General features: G+C 44.1%; 1 protein-coding gene across 1 annotated transcript in view; it reads right to left on the bottom strand.

The window, feature by feature from the left end:
- Window positions 1-21,261, bottom strand: part of SCRIB (scribble planar cell polarity protein) — a 71,310-nt gene that overhangs the window by 6,402 nt on the left and 43,647 nt on the right. The window contains exons 28-36 of the mRNA XM_044669700.1: window positions 15,941-16,000; window positions 6,789-6,900; window positions 6,306-6,473; window positions 6,044-6,182; window positions 5,427-5,513; window positions 4,854-5,042; window positions 1,977-2,119; window positions 1,712-1,749; window positions 1,048-1,122 (exon numbers count right to left, since the gene is read on the bottom strand). Of these exons, the coding sequence (XP_044525635.1) occupies window positions 1,048-1,122; window positions 1,712-1,749; window positions 1,977-2,119; window positions 4,854-5,042; window positions 5,427-5,513; window positions 6,044-6,182; window positions 6,306-6,473; window positions 6,789-6,900; window positions 15,941-16,000 (1,011 nt within the window). The remainder of the gene's footprint in view (window positions 1-1,047; window positions 1,123-1,711; window positions 1,750-1,976; window positions 2,120-4,853; window positions 5,043-5,426; window positions 5,514-6,043; window positions 6,183-6,305; window positions 6,474-6,788; window positions 6,901-15,940; window positions 16,001-21,261) is intronic.

The raw sequence follows: 21,261 nt of genomic DNA, 5'->3' as shown, positions 1-21,261 counted from the left end.
ACTCTTGAATAGAACCTGGAGGACCACTTGTTTTCAGTATTACAGAGGAGATTCAGGAATACTGAAAACAAGAAAAGGTTACTGTGCTAGACACTGGGGAATACAAATATAATGAATGAAACAATCTCACAAAGGGCTTGTAACAGGGACAAGAGTGTTTTAGAGACAACAGTGTGGGGATAGATGGGGCCCAAGGCTGCTTTAAGAAATGGATCCTGAATTCCAGGCTCAAACAGGGCAAAAGAGGGCTTAGAAAGAGCACAAAAGTCAAGGCACAGGATGTAGTTAATAAACAATTAGAAGGCTAGAAATCAGACTCAGATCCTGACATTTATTTCAAGGAGCAGTTTTCCTGTGAAAATTTTTGTCCCTTTCTTCCACTTGTTGCCCACCTCCAATCTCAGGCAGGGGGAAAAGAATTTTGTTCCCTTGTATTTAAAATCAGTAACCCTTCTCAGTCTTCCCCTTTTCCCAACCTGCCTCCCCCCCATTAGGGCTGTGTGCTACCTCAGGGACAGAAGGCAAAGAGACATATAGGGAAATTATACTCAGTTCTGTAGGAGCCTGGAAGGAAGAGCCTGGGTGATAGACTGGGTAACAGAAGCTGGAATGGAACAAGTGGGATGGCCTAAGTGTTGGCAAACCTATGGCATACATGCCACAGCATGCTGGAGGAGGCTGCTCCACTCCTCCTTTCCATGCACACCCAAGGACATTTTTCACACCCACCCTTCTGCCCAGCAGCCCAATGGAAGCACTTCTTCCCTCCCCTGTTTAGAGTAAGGGGGTGGTTCACATGAGGCATGAAGGTACAGTTTGGGCACTCGGTCTCTAAAAGGTTTGCCATCACTGGAAGGCCTATAAGTTTCCCTGACTGCTACAAGTGGCAACAACCCTCTGCTTGAATTATGGAGAGCAGGGACAGAGATACTGGGGCAAAGGGATGGGACAACTGAAAGCATCATTGGGGAGGAACAACAAACAGCAATGGATGAGAACAGACAAAGCCACAGTCAAAGGAGGGATAACAGACAGCTCTGCTGGTACCTGAATGTCATATACAGGCCTGGAAGAAGGAAGAGCAGCAAATTCCCGGTAGTCAAACTTCTTTTCAGACAAGGACTTGAGGGGACAGCGTGAAAGAAAGAGAGGGAGGGAGAAATTTGGGAGGGAAGGGAAAGGGGAAAGGGGAGAGGGAAGAGAGACAGGTGTGAGAAAATAGAAGGATGCTCAAGGCCAAAATAGTAGGGATTTGGAGTCAATGCTCTAACCACTGAAGGAATTCTTAAGGACATAGTGAGATTGTGTATGTGTGTGTGTACGCACGTGTGTGCACATAGAGGGGGAGGGAGGGCTATATTTAATATTCTGGTCCCACTGAGAGTTTTTCTCTGATTATTGCCATCCCTCTAGATCACCTCCCTCTACCCCCACACATCCCAATACAGATCATGTTTCTGAGGTTCTTGGGGTGATATCATGACTCTGGAAACATGAACCTGTACAGAGACACAGAAAAAGGCTTGGGAAAGTACTGGGGAGGGGAAGCAGTAGATATGGAGATTATAAACAAGAGTGAAAAACATAAGAGGCAGCAACAGAGAGGCAAAAGATAAGGGGAACAAAGAAGAGAATGATATAAAGTAGGAGGGGAATGTGGAGATAAAAGGACAAAGAGGGACTCAAATTAGAGTGAAAGACTCATCCTTACCAGCCTGCCAGGTGAGGTGACAATCCTGGGGCTAAGATCTGGGGAAAAATAAGAAGAAAGATTAGTTAGTGCTCCTTAAATGTCTCCAATCTCTAGGGGTCAGTGATTTGTCCTTCCCCTTCCTTCCTCTCTGTGGGACTTGTCTTTGACACCTTACTTGGACTGCTAGCCTCTCCTGTCTTTTAATATTGCTATCCATCCTCTGTTCACTCCCAACCCCCAGCCCCAGATAATCTAAACTGACCACTTTCCCCACCCCCACCACCTTCAAGTGGCGTCGGTGAGGGAGTGGGTGCAGGCGAGGGGGCCTCTGTCAGCTGGCCCAGAGGGCTCCGTTTTCCCCGTCCTTCTTGAGATTTGGCGATGACCATCTGGGCCCGTAGGGCATCTTGCTCCAAGGACTTCATTCTGGAAAGTCAGGGTGGACAGGGGAGATGAGTTAGGTTTGGGCTTTTTCCTAACCCCAGTCCACTCAGAGCCATGGATAAAAAAAGATCCAGTGGAGCTAGGGAGCCATGGCTTCTTCCCTGTCCCATAGCCCCCATGGAGCACCCAAAACCATGATCCAGAAACTAAGGCATGCAACTGGGGAAGCAGGGCCATGCACACCTTGGGGCAGGACTTCCTGGCCCAGCTCGGGGGGTGGGTCTGAGTGGAAGACCCTGCTGGCGGGCCCGGTAGAGTCTACGGGCCAGGTCCTGCTCGTAGTCCCTAAGGCTGTCGTCCAAAGCTGAGGGTCTAGGGGTCATGGAGATAGAGGGGCAGAGACAGAGACAGAAAGCAAGTGAGAGAGAATAGAAAACAATGCAACCAGACCAGGGCCCCTTGGGTCAGTTACAGGCCCAGTAAGACCAGAGAATTGAAAGTAAGATCAAAATAAAGCAAGGAGAAAATAGAACAGAGAGCAAAGGAACCAAATTTCCATGCCTTGCTAATAATAGTCACAGCCAATCACAGTCATCCATGCTATCTTTTATTGTCTTTGACTAGCATCTAACCCCATATTTAGTAGTCAAATGAAGGTTTCAGCTTCATTAAAAATAAATTTAAAAGGTAATATGTGACCAAGGACAGATTCTTAACTCTGAGAACTAAATGGTCACAAAATTTTGGACTAATTCTTTGGATTTTTAAAAAAATCCTTACCTTCTGTCTTAGAATGGATACCAAGAATCCATTCCAAGGCAGAAAAGCAGAAAGGGTAAGGCAACTGAAGTTAAAAGACTTGCCTAGGGTTACACAGTTAGCAAGTGTCTCAGGCTTGATTTGAACCCAGGACCTCTCGTCTCTAGGTCTGATTCTATCCACTGGGTCACCTCACTGCCCTTGGAAAGATTTAAAGAACTATGAACATCTGGGCACAGTACTTTTTGGGGCACAGAGAGACCAGAAGCCTTTCCCCCACTTCCCCAATGTTACTCTTTTTTTATACACACTCTCTCTCAAGTAAGTCACCTCCAACCCTAGCTCCAGATAAGGAATGTTCCTCTCCCCAAAGAACACTGTATGTTCTTTACTCATGTCCTTCTGGTTATAGCTCAGAGAGGAGTTAGAGTTGTATTTCCACAAGGGGCATATTTGGATAATGTAAATGTTCAGAATTATTAATAAGGCTATTAATATGGGCAGGCCTATAGTGTCCAGAGCTGGATGGTGGACTTCAGAGCAGGGAGGAAAAAAAAAAGTAGGGAAGGAGTACCCTGAGTCCTAGAAATGAGAAGGGAAACTGAACTCAAGACCAAATTCCTCAATCAAGAGGGATAGCTGAGGGTAGAACAATACTCGGACCCAAAATACTATGGATTTGGAGGACAAATGAGGCCGGATTGGCTCTGAATAGCTTAGACCCAAAAAGATAGAATAGCCAAAACACATTAAATGAAAGGAGAGGCTAGGAGAGAGAATGAGCAAGGGGCCAAGAGTTCTTTGAGCCAGAGATGAGGTGTACCAGCAAAGGATGGGGATATTGAAAGAAGAGGATACAATGTCTGGGTCCTGAAGCAGGGAAGTGGGGCCCAACTAAGATAGTCAGAAGTACTTCTGAGGGTAATGAGGATGGAAGATGCCCAAGAAAGTCTGGCTAATAATTGTGCTTTATAATTGCAGGTCTGACAACATTCTGTGCTGTGAAATGCTTGTCAGTGCACTGGAGACATTGGGCTAGAGGGCACAAGGTTACAGCTCTGGTCTTATAAGAAATAGCCAGAAGCTACATTTCTGAGATCTGGCCCTTAAGGCAGGAGCAGAATTAGATTTAGAGCCCCCAAAACACCCTAGTGTAATTTCTCTTAGTCAATCTCATCCTCCAATTTAAGGCTCTTATATCCCTGACACTCTCTCAGTCTTCAGCACACTCTTTCAATATCCATATTCCTCAAGAATCATATACATTTCAATCACCCCTGAAATCTGATAGGCATCGCTCAATGGCCACATCATTCTTCATTCATTAACTCTGCCATCTGCATGCATTCCTGATGTCATACCATATAATAAGGCATGCCCTCATCTTTCTTTCCAAGTATTATGGATACCAGATGTGTACACCTATGGCGACACATGCCATAGCCATCATGCCTTGTCTACAAACACACCCAATAACATTCCCTTGGAATCAATTCACCTCAATCTTTTTTTTTTTAATACTTGTGACTGTATTTATAAAAGAAATTCCTGATGAGGAAACTGTCTACTAAGGCAGACTGCTGACTGTTCTGTAACACTTTCAAGGAGTTGTAATGACTTACCCAAGGTCACACAGTCTGTCAGAAGTGGGATTAGAACCTAGGTCTTCCTGACTCTACAGACATCTTTCTCTGCCCTGTACCCATACTATTAACTCAAATATCATATCCTCTGAAACATTAATTTATCCAAGTATTGAGTATTGAAGTAAGTTGTATCTTATATTGGAAGCCCCTGTCACCTTTCCTGGTCTTAATCTAACTCTAATCCAGCATGGTGCTAACTGAAGGAATCCCTTCTGACCCAATGGTATCCTAACCAGTAGTCATCACAACATAGCCATCAGCAAGTCCAGCAGAGACCAACTTTTCTCATCCCCCTTGTAGTCAAGTTCCTTTGTGGTATCATGAAAGAAGTGTTGTGGGACTAGAGAGTAATCTAGAAGGGGGTCAGGCACCTGGCTGCCCGCCAGAGTGCCCTCTTCTCAGCCTCCAGGGCTCGTCGTTCAGCTGGGGATAGCTCCCGTTCAGGCCCACTCAGGAGTTCTGGACTCTGCATACGCAACCGTTCCTGCTGCCGTCGTTCAGCCTTGGCTGTCCGGACTGGGGCTCCCAATTCCCCGCCCCCCAATGACATGGGGCTCAGCCTGTAGGTGACACAAGGATCTACCTGAAGGACACTCAATGCTGAAAGGTCAGCAACAAAGTTGATACCATTCCCCAACCTCTAGACCAACGGTCGGCAACCTTTTTGGCTGCGAGAGCCATAAACACTTGTGGAAGGAGGAGGATAGAGGCGGAAGGCGCTGGAATATGGGGCGGGGGCTGAAGGCCCCCCTGGGGCACATCCTGGGGCTCTGCCCAGACTGGCCAGTCGGGAGGTGAAGTCAGATATGGCTCAAGAGCCATATGTTGCCGACCCCTGCTCTAGACCCTTATGATATAATTGCTGTCCCAACCCTAGGCCCCAGATCCTTCCTGAGCCCATCCTTAACTGTCCCGCTTCAAAAACCTTTTAAAGCCCTGTTTACCTGGCTGGGCAGTTGGGGCGTGGCTCTTGTTGGGATCCTTCTTCCAGTGAGTTCCTCTGGGAATGGGAGGGCTCAGTTTGGGGGAGGCTAGAAGGTACCGAAGGGTAAAGGAGCAAAATCTGTTACTATAGCTGAAGTTGTCTATCTCATGGATAAGAGTGAAGCCTTGAAGCATTAAACCTCTAGCAGATGTAGCAGATATTGATGAGCCACCTCTCATCCTGGGCTGACCTGCCAGTGGTTGTGTTAATCTAGGAACAGTCTTCCAGTTCCCAAAAGCATACTCTGTAGACCTATAAGGGCCCAACAAGGCTGTCTGTTATGCAGAGAAGATTGTTAGCCCAGACTAAAATGTGATTAAAGTCCCTTGCCTTGGACAGGGCACCACACTCTTCTTCCCAGCCAAACAAACAAGGCTTTGCCAGACATATAGAATCCCACCTAAAGAAGCCTCAGATCAACAAAGTCAAATGGTTTTCAACACAACTAGTAGGGAACAGTGGGATGGGAGGCCTATCCTGAATTTTATGGGTTTAAGTCGTCTTGCCAAACCTTAACTACCATGTCAGGGTCTACTGCACTGATTTAATCTATAAGTGAAAGCCCCAAGTTCTCACCAGCTCTTTTGTTCTCCTAGGGACTCCAGACCCTCCAATGGGGTAGGGGCAGGGGCAGGGGCAGTTGCTACAACTTCCTCTGCCTCCTCTTCTTCCTCTTCCTGAAGAAGTAAGGCCCGTTTCTGCTGTAGCTTCCGTGCTGGAGTAGGGGAAGGAAGAGAATGATAAAAAGCTTTAGTGGAGACTTCTAGGCTACTTCCAGCCAAACAAAACCCAGAATTACACTTTCTCCCAATCCCTTCCCCTCAAATACTAATCCTACCTTCTTCTTCCTTCATCTTCTTAAGGTCATCCTCACCAACCAAGGATACCCTTTTTGGTGGGCCATCAGCCTGGGGAGGCCTCACCTCCAACTCAAAGTATTTCTGTCTCTCACGGAAAGACAACTGTTCTGGGCTGGCAGCATTACCAGGAGATACCACCTGGGAAGAGAGGAAGAAAACATCTGATTTCTAGTCACTAAAGCATCCACTTTAACCTTCACTTCTTATCCAGGGCTTCCATGCTCACCATGTTTCCACCTGCCCCCTCACCTCTGGGGAAACTTGGAGCCACTCTGGGCCTGGCTGCTTATGCAACTCCTAATGGGAAAACCAGGTGGAAGGGAGGCTGGGAGTCGGTGGGAGGGGGTGCTCAATGAAAATGGAAATAATTGGCTATTTGGCTAGGAATGGGAAGGCTTAAAGAGGAGCAGAGGAGAAACTAGACTTAGTTCTGGAAGTTCCCCAAGGGTCAGGCCATACCTGAGCCTCTGTCAGAGGGTGAGGGGGGGGCACAGCTGCGAAAGTCCGGTAGGCCTGCTTAACATTGACAGGGAACTCACTGGGGGAGGGTGGGGATGGGGGACAGGTACGAGGCTGTGGAGGACAGAAAGAGAAAGGAATAGGTAGAGTTGAATGGGGTAAGGAAGAAGAGGAAAAGAGGGAGAAGGTAGTAAAAAGGAACATAGGAGTAGGAGGAAAAGGAGAAGGCAGAAAAAAATAGGATGAATAATAGTCATGAAAAACTGCTTCCTGAGCCTAAGCCCATAGCCTGATTGGAAATTTCTACGATGCCTCTCTCCGTGATCCTGTATGTCCTTCCCATCTTCAGCTCCAGCCTTATCTCTAGCTGCTTTGTCCTCAGAAAAATGACTATTCTCATCAGGCCCTGTTTTTATCACCAGCTTCCTCCCCAACTTTACAAACATTCCTATTTATAGGCTCCAATCCTTTCATCAAATCATGTTATTTCTCTATCTTTTTCCCAACCCCCAATCCAGACACAAATTCCCAAGGCAGATGTCTAGTTTTTCATGTATCTTTGCTAAATAGGGTTAGGGAGTGGAGAGCCTCCCTCAAGGTGATGTCTCCCTTCCCTGACTGTAAGGTAAGCTGGGTGGGAAACTTACAGAGCTGGGGCTGTAGACCCAAGGCAGGGGTGAAGACTGGAAGGGGTTGGGGCTGTCTCTACCACCAGACGCAGTGGATCCCACTGGCCATGGCCGAGGCTGGATTACCCCAGGTTTAGTCTGCATGAGTAATAGAGAGGAAGAAAAGAGATAGAGAGGAAGAAAAGAAACAAGGAGGGAAAAAGAGAAGTTGGGGTCAAAAGGAAAGGCTAGAAAGAGAACAGGAAAGTATATGGTGGGGGGGCATAGGGAGACTATCATATGGAGAGAAATGGAGTAGAAGTTGGAGAAACAGTAAGGAGTTGGCAAAAGGCATCTCCAAAGCCCAGAGGAAGGGCATAGGGTGAAAAGGACACTCACAGATTTGTTCTCCTCTTGGGAGGGCAGGAAACTGATGGAGGCCTAAAACAAAGGAAGAATTGGTAAGCTTTTCTCCTGTCAATGTGGCTCCCCTCCACCCCCACCCTCCCAAAACTAGCAGCCAATAGTGCAGCCAGCCTGCCCCCGAGCTGCATCCAGTGCCCACTGGGCAAAGTTGGGTTGGGGAATCCCAAGTTACCTCCTCCTTGGCCCTCCCCACATCTAATAAAAAGGCTGGAAAGGGATATTAGGTCCAGAAGGGAGGCCCTGGCCTATCCCAACACCTCAGGGGCCAAGCCCCAAAGCACATGCCTTGCTAGTTGCTCCTCCCAATCAAGTGCCAGAGGGAGAGAGAGGCAGGGGACAGAGAGGCACTGGAGACCATCTGGCAGAGGGAAGGCCAAGCAGAAGGAGCTGCAGTACATAAGACACTTACAAACCGGGTCTCCCTGCCCACCAGGTGGAGGGGTCGGGGGGAGGCAGGTGGCTGAGGGCACCAGAAACAGGTACAGAGGGATCCATGGGAGAGAGAGGAAGAGATCAGAGGGACCCTACCCTAAAAACTACAGGGACCTTTCTAAAAGAGGCCAGAAGGCACAGAGCTATCTGGGAATTGTCTAACCCTGATCCCTACTACTACCTATTCAAGCTAGAGCTTTAAGACTAGCCTCAAACCAGCCTTTTTTGGGATCTGCACCCACCCTCTATACCAGGGGTCGGCAACCTTTTTGGCTGTGAGAGCCATAAAAGCCACATTTTTTAAAATGTAATTTCATGAGAGCCGTACAGTGCTCACAGTGCGTGTTCCTGTAACAGCACTTGAAAAAAATTGACTTGATGGCTCCTGCAGAAAGAGCCATACGTTGCCGACCCCTGCTCTATACCATCATTTTAACTCTTTCAAGCCAACCCTACTGATCTACCTTTCATAGGGGTATTAGGAGACTGAGAGAAGGTTAGGGGAATTCACAAATACCCTTCTCTTCAGAATCTGCTAGGGAGTTATGCAAAATTTGCTACCCTCTCAAAAGGGTACCTTGACTATGCCATCAAAGACTCATTCCAAAGAAGATGGGAAAAGAAAGAAGGGTTGAGAGGGAAAGGTATATCCATGACACCAGAGGCCAGAAAAAGGCTCAGGTAGGTAGCAGCCCATGCTTAGAGTCTGGCTAAAATGCCAGTATTGGTCCCTAGGTCTTGAGTTTGGTGGACAAGTGTATATTTCCCTAGAACTACAGACTTTTAGAAGAGATCAGAGGTTACTCAGTCCAACTTCCCAACCACAGCAAAAATCCCTTTTATACATTTCTGGCAGACAGCCATTCAGACTTTACTTGAGAAACTGTAGTGACAGGGAGTTCAAGACCATACAAAGCAATACATTTGTCTTTAAATATAAGAAGTTGTTTCTTAGGTCAAACAAACCCTGCCTTTCTGTGCAGCTTCACACTCACTGTCTTTAGTTCCTCATGCCTCTTTATGATTTTGTTACTGTTAATTACATTCCTTCATCTTAGTTTGGGTCCTCCTCCCAGACTGTGGAAGCTGAATATATCTTTTAGTTCATCTTCATATGACATAATCCCCATCACAAAACCAGCTCAACTAAGAGTATTTGGCTTTGGATAAGATTTGGGCTAGAGAATATCTGAGGTTCCTTCCTACTCTTCAGTCTCTGACTTTAATCACTGGGGTCAATTGTTCTGTCTCTAGTTAGATGTGGTAGCTAGACACATCCATGCCTCTGCCCCCACCTCTCCCTTCCAGGCCGGGTAAGAGAAGACCATTTGTAGTGCTGGTTCTGATCCTTTTCTGACAGGGCCTAGCACCTCACTGGCCATTTGGACTTAGAAGTCCAAGTGCCAATGTCTCCCTTATTGGACTGCAAACTCCTTGAGGGCAGGGACAGTTTTTGGCCTTTTTAAAAATTTAAAAAATTTTTTATCTCTAACACTTAGCATAGAACCCTACAAGTGTTTAATAAAGAACTCTGGTGGCAAAAACTTTCTGAGTCTTCGTTAGCTGTGGCTACAGCCTCTGTAAGAGCAGTAGCCAGGATGCATATCCACAGGAATTGTTTCCCAGGTTTGATAACAGTCAAGCAAGATATCTGTGTACCTTTGGCAAGACTTATCTGTAAGGACAAGTTCCACATTCTGGTTGGTAGTTCCATAGTTTTGTCCCTGAGTTTTTTAAAAGTTCCAGCATTGATGTCATACAGTTGAGGGGATTTATTTAAATTACCTAGCTAAATTATATCTGGAATGAAACATGACCCAGCTGTTCCTAAGGCATGTGGTAAGCAGCAAACTCCCTGATGTCATCTTCATTAAAGTCAAAGATTTTAGTCATCTCATCCTAATGACATTCTCATTCCCTGGACCACTTTGGGCAAAGGGTCAACACCAAGGATGTGTCTCACAGATATTCTTCTCAATGACTCCTTAAAATCTCTTTTCGTTGGCTTTGCAATCTTTGTGAGGGCCTCCTAGTACTTGTTGGCTTGACCTGTCCTATCATACACTTCATTATCCTTTCCTAACCCATCCTCTGAGAGACCTCTCAATTTATTCTCTTCATTTGGATAATGCTGACATTCTGTAAAGTCAACTTTTTCCTCAAAAGTGGCTTCTGACTTTGTCAATAGGTGTGTTCTTTCCTTGTCTAATCTCTACATAGACCTCTAGCATCAAGCTCCCAGAGCAAGATCTTCATATAAATAGCCTTCTCCCATTTACCCAGGGTCACGGCCTCAGCAGGCCCCATTTACAGTTTGCTCTGCCCCCCTTTCTCCCACAATACTGCCATGGATCTAGATCCTTTTGGTCAAAGGTATGAATGGGATTCAAGCTCTTCATCTAAAAGCGTCAGTGAATGGATTTCTTTTAGCTGGAAGCTTGACCTCAAGAACCATTCTGGTTTCTGACATACCTCTCTCCAGACAAGTCACAGCATATCCCATCTTCACTTTAAGGGCAAAGGTCTTCATTGAATACCTGATTCTTTTCCTTTTCTGAATAATTCTCCCCATTACTTTTTACAGAGTCAAAAACTGTTTCTGATCCTTAATGAGCTATACAAAGATTATTTTTTTATTAATATGATGATTATTAGAGGCACAACATAAGATGGATTTCTAGTAAGCCTTTTCTGATTAAGCCTACGTAGACTTCCCATTTATTCAGAGTCCTCTATTAAAGTAGAGGAGGAAAAGGCCTAGAAGCAGATCTCAGCTCTTCTCTGTACTGACTTGTGTAAAGCTTAGGTTTAAGTCATGACTATTCTCTAAGTGTCAGTCTCCCTCATCTGTAAGATAAGACTAATACTTGTGCTACCTACAGCAGTGCGTCCCTGATGCTATCAGTGAGGGAAGTAATCACTATCACAAAGGAGGCCTACCTTCCTTATTACCACCAGGAACAATTGCTGACCAACTACCATCAACTGGCAGATAAGCATAGTAGCCTTGGGAGTGGCAGCACCTTCTAGATTACCAGGTTTGTTTTCAGCCTGGCCCTCAGAGCCATGTGAGGAAGCAATTCTCTTGGAGAAAGGGATAGCCATCTCCAGCAACTGCCAATCAACTCACATGGGCAGCAATTCAATGACACAGCAAGACTCTCTGAGGGAGAGACAGGAAGCAGCATGGGCCAGCCAAGTCAAATCACCACCACTACCTTGATCACTCTTTTCCCATATATTGCATATTCCAAATTTATTTTGTATAGAGGGTATCCTAAAATCCTTAGTGTGGTTAAAAGACTTTTGGGACACCCTATACATCTTTTCTGTATGTAATTGTTGGCATACATCTCTCTCATTAGACTGGGAATTCCGTGAGGGTTTTTTTTTTTTGGCCTTTTTTTGGTTTCTTGAGCACCTAGCAAGAACCCTACAAGCACTTAATAAATGAATTCTGACTGATTGAACCTAAAAACCTTGGGAATAGCAATGCTTTAACCATTGTGTCTGCAGCCATCAGATTGGGAAACAATCCCTGTGGAGATGCAGCCTGGCAACTGCTACTGCAGAGGCTACAGACACAGCTAATGAAGACCCAGAAACAAAATTCTTGCCACTGAAGTCCTTGGTGCTGGTTTAACAGAAAGTGATATGAATTTGCTAATGGACATGACATAAGGAAGAGGCATGACTATCTGTTGTACCTTGGGATCTTTCCACTAGACTTGCAGCTGAAACTTTTCATATTTGTTGTCTCCCCATTAGAACATTAGCTCGAGAGCAGAAACTGTTTCACTTTTCTTTTTTTGTATCTCCAATATTTAGCAGTGTGCTTTGCATATAGTAAATGCTTAACAAATGCTCCATTCATTCATTCCTCTCTGAAATCTTATGTCACTCTATTCTTTCAATAATCTCTCATGCTACTTTTTTTGCACATTTTATGTTGATGTCATCTCTTTGCAGATGACTTTCCAGGCCTATTTCTAGGCCTCATCTCTCTCCTGAGCTCCAGTTCCTCATTACTAGCTGCCTCCTACATATTTCAAACTGGTTGTTTTTTCAGAAGTATAAGAAATAAAATGAATATAAAAGATTAGTTTTAAAAATATTATGGTCTTAAAAGATTTATTGGTAGCCATTAGAAAAATGAAGCCACATGCCATGCTAGCTGTTTGAAAGATGCACCATTACCTGCTGCCACCATGCTGCTTCAGGAGGAAAAAAGAGCCAGTCCCAGTCCACCTCTTGATTTTATTCTGTCTATGTCATTACATAACTGTCTACATAATGATGTAAGGCAAGAAGCCAGTGGGCTGATGGTAAATGTAGTTCAAAGACCCCCTAAACTTCCACAGGAAGTCAGTGGGCTCACAGGAAATTTAGTTCAGAGACCCCAAAATTTCAATAACTCGGAAGTCAGGTTAAAATGTGTTGTCTGTCACTCGTTACCTCTCTGGGTCTTTTCTATTCAATCAGGAGTCATTCTACAGGCCTCTGAGGTCCCTTCTTCTAGCTCTAAATCTTGGATCCTTTTTGATCCTTCCTCCAAAAGGCCTCTTCTAATTCCCCCAGTTACTAGTATCCCCACTCATCTCTCCAATACTGTGTATTCTACATATATCCAACATTTATTTATTGTGAACATGTTCTATTCCACCAATACCATGCAGGGCAGGGACTGCCTCACTAGGTGTTGATTAATCCTATAATCCAAGGTCCTGGACTACTTTCTTATTCACCTAACATGCCCTGTGTTTTCTCATCTCCAGGTTTATATTAACACTGTTCTCTATGCTTAGACAGTCAGTTCTCACTTAATCTAAGTGTACTGTTCTGCAGAATTTCCTTCTTTGCTCATGGGGCTCTGTGTAGCTCCACTCCCTCCACAGGTCTGCCCACTGTTGCCTCTGCCTGCTGGGAGCAAAAGTTGGAGAGCAGGCCTATGGCAGGCTCTGCTGCCAGCCTACTAGGGAATAAAGAATTCTAAAAAAAATCCACATTCTAAAATAAATAGCTATGTTTACCTTACAGTATTGATGTGGGCAATGCTGATTGGGTCCTGTCCAAAGAATTGATTGATGGCTCAAACTGACTCCATTTTGAGGAAATGAGGTTTATTATAAGAGAATATAATAACAAGAGTTGCTAGTACAGTAAGTAATTAAGGTAAGGTAAGGAGGTATGGTAACAGTAGAGAGTGTAAAAGTAAAAGGGGATAAGGGCTTTCAGTAATGCTTTTTATCTTGATTAGTTACTAAAGAAGGGGTCATTTGTTTGGGCAGTTGCTGCCCCTTGTCTCCAGGGGAATGAATGATGTCACTTTATCCATGGTCCACTATGTTCTATGTGGCTTTACCCATGGTTCACTCTGCCCACTAGGGGAAAGCAAACACCAATGTAAATGAGATATTAAATACCCTGGGGCAACCTTAGGTCAAGTTTTGCTCTTTTCTGCACAGACTCTAAGGAAGGCAGTGAGTTTAGAAATTGAGCATTAGAAATTGAACCTAGTCCTGTCACTGGTGTAAGGGTTAAAATAGGAGTTTGAAAAAAATAAAAAAGCAACTTTTAACAATTAACAATTTAGTTTTATTAAAATAGAGATAGAAAAGAATATAGTAAAGGAGGGAAATATAGGAAAGAGATAAAGAAAATTCCCTAATGTCTATACTAGTTATACCGCCTAAAACTACCTATGTCTATAATTGCCTATGACTACCGCTAATAACAACCACCCCACAAAGTTCCAACCCAATCCATCCCAATCAAAACCAACCCAATCAGTGTTTAATCCAACCCCAATTAGGTCTGTCAATGAAGACCAACCACCTTCAAAAAAAGTTCAAGAAAGAAAAAACCCAATAGCCCAAAACAAAAGCCAAAAAACCCTCTGAAGGCTAAAGCCATTTAAAAGCCCTCTAAGCTCAGGCTCGCCTTTTATATTCCAACAACTAAATGCCAAATGCCAACCACCAACCCAACACACTCCCAGCAGCCAACTTCCCTGAAACAGCCAGTTAGCCCCCCCCCCCCAACTGATGCTGGCTCTTTTTATACCCTTTTTCTACCTCACTTCCTGTCTCTATGATTCCTCCTTCCTGTTTCTATAGTTTCTACTTCCTGTTACTGTGGGCAAGTTAATCTTTACATATCTCTATGGTAAGAAGACCTCCAGGTCCCCCGTTAAAATTTAAAAAGGAATAAAGAATTCCATTTTACAGTGGGAAACTGAACCACCTATACTTGCTGTCCAGAGATCCTAACTAAGGATCTAGGTTACATCTAAAGACTGATATAAGGAATCTTCTCATAACTGTGAATCTAAGCAACTCATAACTACAAATGAAAGGTGGCTCCATTCTAATCAACTAGTTGTTTCTATGTTCTTTTGACGGTTTACAGCTGCTTGGCAGGGTTCATGGGACATTTCAGTCCACATCAGTACTATGCTCTCTCTCTCTGCTTCTACCCCTCAGCTAGGCACTCCATGGCCTCCCACTCCCCACCAAAAACATAATCAACAACCTTCCCCTCCCCACCAAATAAGGCAGAAGACTCGCTGCTGCCACCACACAGTGGGGCTTGGCTTGAGACCTTAGGCACTGAGAGAGGAGACCTTTGCCCTATCACCCATATGCCTACCTGCCCTTGTCGGGGTCCTGCATGTCAGTCTTTTGTCTGTCAGTGTTCAGGTACCATGCTTCTGTCCCTGGCTCCCATATGTCAGCCCCCTCCCTTTCCCACCTCCATGGGCAAATTCACATTATGTAAAAAATTTTAAGTAGAAGCCTTCCAGAGGTCCCCTTACTTAAGGCAAGAATTGTCTGTAATTCATATGCCCTTTGCCTACTGTCTCCACCCACTGAAATGCCACCTCTTCCAGAAAAGCTTCCTTGATTTCCCCATTGGTAACAATGTCCTTCAAACCATATAGAACTCTGTTCCTTTCTGATGAACTTTTTATGAAACACCTATCTGACTAATCCCCTTCTGTCTTCTTTGCTAGATTATAATCCAACCTCAGCCCCAAAACTCTTTCCTGGGCTGCCTTCTTTTTAATATTCTCACTACTTTGGTGATCTCATCAACATTCAAGGGTTCAATTAGCACCTTGATGCAGAAGATTTCCACATATACATATCCAGTTCTTATTTCTCTTCTGAATTTCATTCCTGAATCACCAACTACTTGTTGAATATCTTTTTTTGGAGGCCCCTACCATGGGCATCTCGAGCTCAATGTGTTCAAAATGAAACTTATCTTCTCCCCAGTACCATCAAACCAGCCATTATACACTTCTCGATTTCTAAGAGCACCACCATACTCTCAGTGACACAGGCTTGCAGCAAAGTGATTCTTAACATTTTTTCTCCTCACTTCATATACTGAATTGGATATGAAGCCTACCTAATTCTGTCTCCATAATAATACTCATATTTATTGTTCTCTACCCACTCATACAGTTACCACTCTAGTTCAGACCCTTGCCTAGATGGGAAAGGGGATAGGCCTCTGCCATTATACCAAAGGCTCCTGAAGAGTAAGGAGCCTTGATTAAAGATATATTTAACTGACAGACCCTAGACAAGAAAAAAAGATTCCCCTGCCAGGCTGTCCCATCCACTACTACAAATTCTTCAGGCCAATATCCTTGCCAAGTCCCATCCCTTATTGAAACTCACCTGTTGGCTACTGGGAGAGCGAGGGGCTTCAAGAGGATTTCCTATGGCCCCCGGAGAAGCCTAGAAGAGGAGACAAAATTGTGAGGTAAGGAGGGAGAAAAGAGAGGGAGATAGGAGGTGGTCACACAGATATAGTCATAATCTCACAAGGTCCAAAGGGGATAGATATGTATGTGTATAGATCAATATATATCTACATGGGTATGGCGTTAAAAGGCTAGGACAGAGAAAAGTATAGGAAGTTGGAGAGAGGTGAAGGGTTGAGAGTTGACTAAGTGACCTGGGGATGGGACAGAAAAAGCTTAAAATATTCTCTGTGGGTATCCTCATAGATAACAGGGATATAAATGAACATGGATGAAGAAGATACTATAAGACTTATAGATGAGGGAAGGTGTTTAGAGGTCATAATTAAGAGTTCCCTACTTTCTTTCCCTCCCCCAACTTCATTTCTAGGTCTGGAAATTAGGGATCATAATTAGTGTGTCTTACAATTATTACCTTAGTGCCTAGCCCAACTCCCAGGTTAGTCTCTATTACACAGTTACTGGGGTAAGGGTGAAGTACTGCTTGCCTTGGGGATGCAGAGGCTGGTCTTCAGCACCCCTCCCTGGCCATATCCCAGGGGAGGTCCCCCTAGGCATGATGTTCCCCGGTTGGCCAGCACAAAAGGGTTCTCCCCAAATGGAATTGACTTGGAATCCACCAGGCTCTCCCCCTCCCCCACGGGCTCTTCAGAACTTCTTGGGGAGGCACCCATTACTGGGGTAAACCCAGAGGGGCCCTTGCTAGGTTGGACCAAGGCTGAGACCTCTGAGCTGCCCTCAGCTCTGTGCAGGCCTGCTGGGGCTCTGTCCATCGCGCTGGGCTTGGGCTCCCAGAGACTGTCGCGCAGGAGAGAGGAAAACTGGAGCTTCACATGAGAGAGAGAGAAAGATGGAAGACAGACCGACAGAGATGGGACACACAGAAAAGGAGTGTAAGTGAGGAAGGGAGATGGAAGAAGAGATGAGGAAAAATGATGGACACAAGTATAATAAAGTCCAAAACAATGCTCCCTTCCCCTAGTGTCAATCCCCTTTTCTGCCAGCCTAGCACCCCCAATTCTGTCCAGGGTACCAAGGACTGGTTTGGAAAAGACCATGGTCAATCTTCAACACATTAGTATTATTATTTTTAAAAACCCATACCTTCCATCTTAGAATCAACACTGTATCGATTCTAAGGCAGAAGAGGGGTATGGGTTAGGTAATAGGGGTTAAGTGACTTGTTCAGGGTCACACAGCTGGGAAGTGTCTAAGGCCAGATTTGAAACCAGGACCTCTTTCTCATCTCTGGGCCTGGCTCTCAATCCACTAGCCACCACCCCCTCAACGTTATTTATTTATTTATTTGATTAGTTTTTTAAGCCCTTACCTTCTGTCTTAGAATCAATATTGTTCAAAGAATCAAAGTACTGGTTCCAAGGCAAAAGAGTGGTCAGGGCTAGGCAATGGGGGTCAATTGATTTGCCCAGAGTCACAAAGCTGGGAAGTGTCAGATGCCAGATTTGAACCTAGGACCTCCCATCTCTAGGCCTGGCTCTCAATCCACTGAGCTACCCAGCTGCCCCCTCAACGTGTTATTTTTGAAGGTTAGAGACATCCCTAAAATCCTCTCCAGAGGACCCTGGAACTCAGTGACTTATGAAAATTCTATCTGAATCTGTATTTCTACCTTGGAACAACTTCTGGGTTTACAACTTGTTATGATATAAGACTTTTTGTTATCTAACCTACCTAAATCCCTCTCTCGGGCTCCCACAATCTATTGCCTAATTATGATACATTAAGTTCATGTTTGCTCTATTTTATAAATTTCCTGACTTGGATCTTGTTTTTTCTTAGCCTTCAATTTTCCAATATTAAAAAGCTTGTGTTTTTCATCTTGTCTTCAATAATCTTTCCTTATTTCCATTCTTGTTCTTTTTGAATCTTCTTTAGCCATGTTAATGTACTAAATGATGTCTATTATTATGTCTATTATAGGAGTCATATTATCAATTGGAAGGGTTTGTGAAGGTCATTCAAGACCAACCCTTATTTGAACAAGAATATGTTCTGGAATAAATTTATTTAAATCTATAAAAATTCTTAGGTCCTCTTCCTACGTTCTCTCTATGAACTCAAAGTCCAGAAGTCTAGAGTTTGAATGACTTCCTCCCTAACATATTATTCTACATTTGTCCATACTAATGCTTCCCTATCCCATGTTCAGCTTCAGGAATTCTCTGTGTAATCTGTATTATTAGAGCAACATTTTACTACCCACCAGAGCTGTGTACTGTCTCTAACCATGGCTATTTTAGACTATATTTCTTCTATATAATTTTTTAAAATGTTAGCTAGGATCAGCCCTAGGACATCCATCTTTAGAAGACCTTCCCTACTAATCATAGTTCTTAACCCATAAACATACAAGTTTTAAAAATGACACTTCCTTTATATTACTGCCTTTGGGGACTTTGAGCCTTGAGTCAACTATAAAAGTTGACTTAAATCATCATATAAATAACAATGGCCCATGGAAAAAAATTTTCTGTTACTGAAAATGTGCACTTATTTAAAATAAATGACCAAGTATGTCTGGGTATGTTCTCCCCTTTTTGGGCCCTAGACAGCTGCCTGTCTTGCCTCTGGCATCTTAGCTACAGGCCTCATCTCCAGCAGGAGGCATGCTGGCTGTGTGCCAACTCTCCTGAACAGTGCACGTTTTTGTCAGGACACATTACACATTTTCATCAAGCTTTCCTCAATTTCACTCTTGGATTCCTTTAAAACTTCCCAATGACTGTCCAGGAGAATTTACTAATATTTAATATGTGGATTCGGCCCAGAATATCTTGCATATTTACCACTCCTTGACCTATTCTTGCTAACTTAGCTGCTCTTCTAAAAGGCCGTTTAGAAGGAGGAATCTTCCTGATACCTTTCCTCAGAAAAGACCAGGGCACAGAATTAAGCCCGTTTCTTGAAATCTCCTTTACCATTCCTGAGCCCACCACCTTGGGAAGTGCTACTAAATGGCCTGTTTGAAATTCCTTTAATTAGCTTATTTATAGACTCTTTCTGATGGCGTTGGGGTCCTGTGCAACGTCCTTCTCAACTTTTTTGTGCCATTACCAGCAGGAAACATGGAGAGAGAGGTAAGTAGGATAAAGAGCAGGGAAGAAAAAGGGAGCAGGAGAAAGTTATCAAGGGGGAAGAAGAAATATGGGAATGGTTCAAAAGAGGAATTTAGGTAGGATAGATAGCAAAAAGTCTTATATCATAACAAGTGTAACCCCTGAAGTTGTCCCAAGCTAGAAATACAGATTCAAAAAATGGATGCAGGGGAGAATGGGAAATGTATAGGATCAGAGAGAGCAATGGGAGGGGGTTAGTATCAAAATAAAACCCACAGTTTCTTTGTGCTGGAAGGCATCTAAATCTTATTTATATCCTCTCTCCCCTTCTCATTTCCTCCTCTTCCCTTCATGCATCTTCTTTTACAAACCACCTTTAAACTGACCTCCCTCCCTGCCCCCTATTGTACAGGTACCCACAAAATCCTCCCCCAAACTAAGCCTCAGCAGAGCCCCCAACAAAGATGTAGTCTCCTCACCTCCTCTGGAGAACACTGGTCTCTAGGACTAGATGGGCTACACCCCTTTCATAGCCTCACAACATTCCTGAGGGTCCTGGGCTTCCCAGCTGCTAGCCTGCCTTTGATCACACCCACCCAGCTGGCTATTTTTATCTGCTGAGGGGAGGGGAGAAGAAATAAATGAGGAGGGAAGAGTTGTGGTAGAGACCCTATATGGAAGAGGAGGCACTGACATGACTAGAACTGTGGGAAATATTCATGGAAAAGGCCACATTTGGGAAAACAGGGTTTTTCCCTCTCCGTCTTGAAACTTTTCTTCTTTGACCTCTATGCTAATACAATATCCTGGCTTTCTCTGACTCTTCTTTTCCTGATAATCTTCCCCATTCCAACCTTTAGGACAGGTTAGGACATATATGGCTATGTCCTAAGTTTCTTAATATTCTGTTTTCACCTTTCATATGTAATTCATTGGGGGCTTAGTAGATTAAGAGCCAAGCCTGAAGATGGGAGGTCCTGGGTTCAAATTTGGCCACAGACACTTCCTAGCTGTGTGACCTTGAGCAAGTCACTTAACCCCCATTGCCTGGCCCTTACCCATCTTCTGCCTTGGTATCAATACGTAGTATTGATTCTATGATAGAGATAAGGGTCTTAAAACAAAACAAACCCAAATAATTCACCATTTTATATAATTAGCCCTAAACTCTTTTCTAAATGCCAAGCCCCTAGCATAGTTTAGTTGCTTAAGCACATCTAGTTATCAAATTTTTTCCCAAATTGCTCTTTCTGTTATATATGCTAAACTGAAAATATCAGGGTCACCTGGGCTGACACTGTCAGTTCTCTTTTACTCCACCTTGAGATCCCAGATTAGAAAGGGATCTTAAAATTATCTAAACTCATTTTATAGAGAAGGAAACTGCAGCCCAAAGAAGTTAAAGGACCTGCCCATGGCTGCATGGTAGTGAGGAGCACAGCCAGGGGCTGAACCAAGCCTAGAGTTCTTTCTTCTACACTGCTCTGTAAATAATTCACAATATTACTAATCATTCCTCCCTTTATACTCCATCTCACTACCAAATTTAAGGGTCCTTCATGGTAAAGACTTTATCTTATCTCAGCTCGAATGTCCTTTGGGTTTGTCCCACTGCTCTATATACAAAGATTATTTATTACAAGTTTATTATTGATGCACTCTCAGGGAAGCCCTAATTGAGTACCTCTTACCTTAAGCCATTGGCAATCTGGACCCAACCTACCTTTCTGAACATGTCTCCTTCCTGCCTCATCTGCAGCTTCAGCTACTCAGTTTCCTTACTATCTCTTGAAAGTGCCCTGTAAATTACTGACACTTCACCTCTGCTCCTGTTATTCTTTTGGCTTGGAAAATCTTTTCTACTTTTGGTCATTCTAAATCCCAGTATCTTCTAAGGCCCAACTCAAGGCTCATCTATACTCAGAAACCTTTCCTAATTGGTTCCCCCAAACTCTTTACAGCCTTTCAGCACTCACTGATATTATCAATCTCATACTCTTATCTTCATTCTCTATCCTATTCACTTTCATACAGCTGACACATGTTTCTGGGGGGTAAAAAAAGAGGAGGAGGGGAAGGATAGAAGGAGGGGGAGAGAGGAGAGAAGAGGAAGAGGGAGAGGGAGAAGGAGAGGAAGAGAGAGAGAGAGGGAGAGAGA

Source organism: Gracilinanus agilis, chromosome 1 (genome assembly GCF_016433145.1).
Source record: "Gracilinanus agilis isolate LMUSP501 chromosome 1, AgileGrace, whole genome shotgun sequence".
NCBI lineage: Eukaryota > Metazoa > Chordata > Mammalia > Didelphimorphia > Didelphidae > Gracilinanus > Gracilinanus agilis.
Note: the sequence above shows the minus strand (reverse complement) of the source record. Positions and strands in the feature narration are given on the sequence as shown.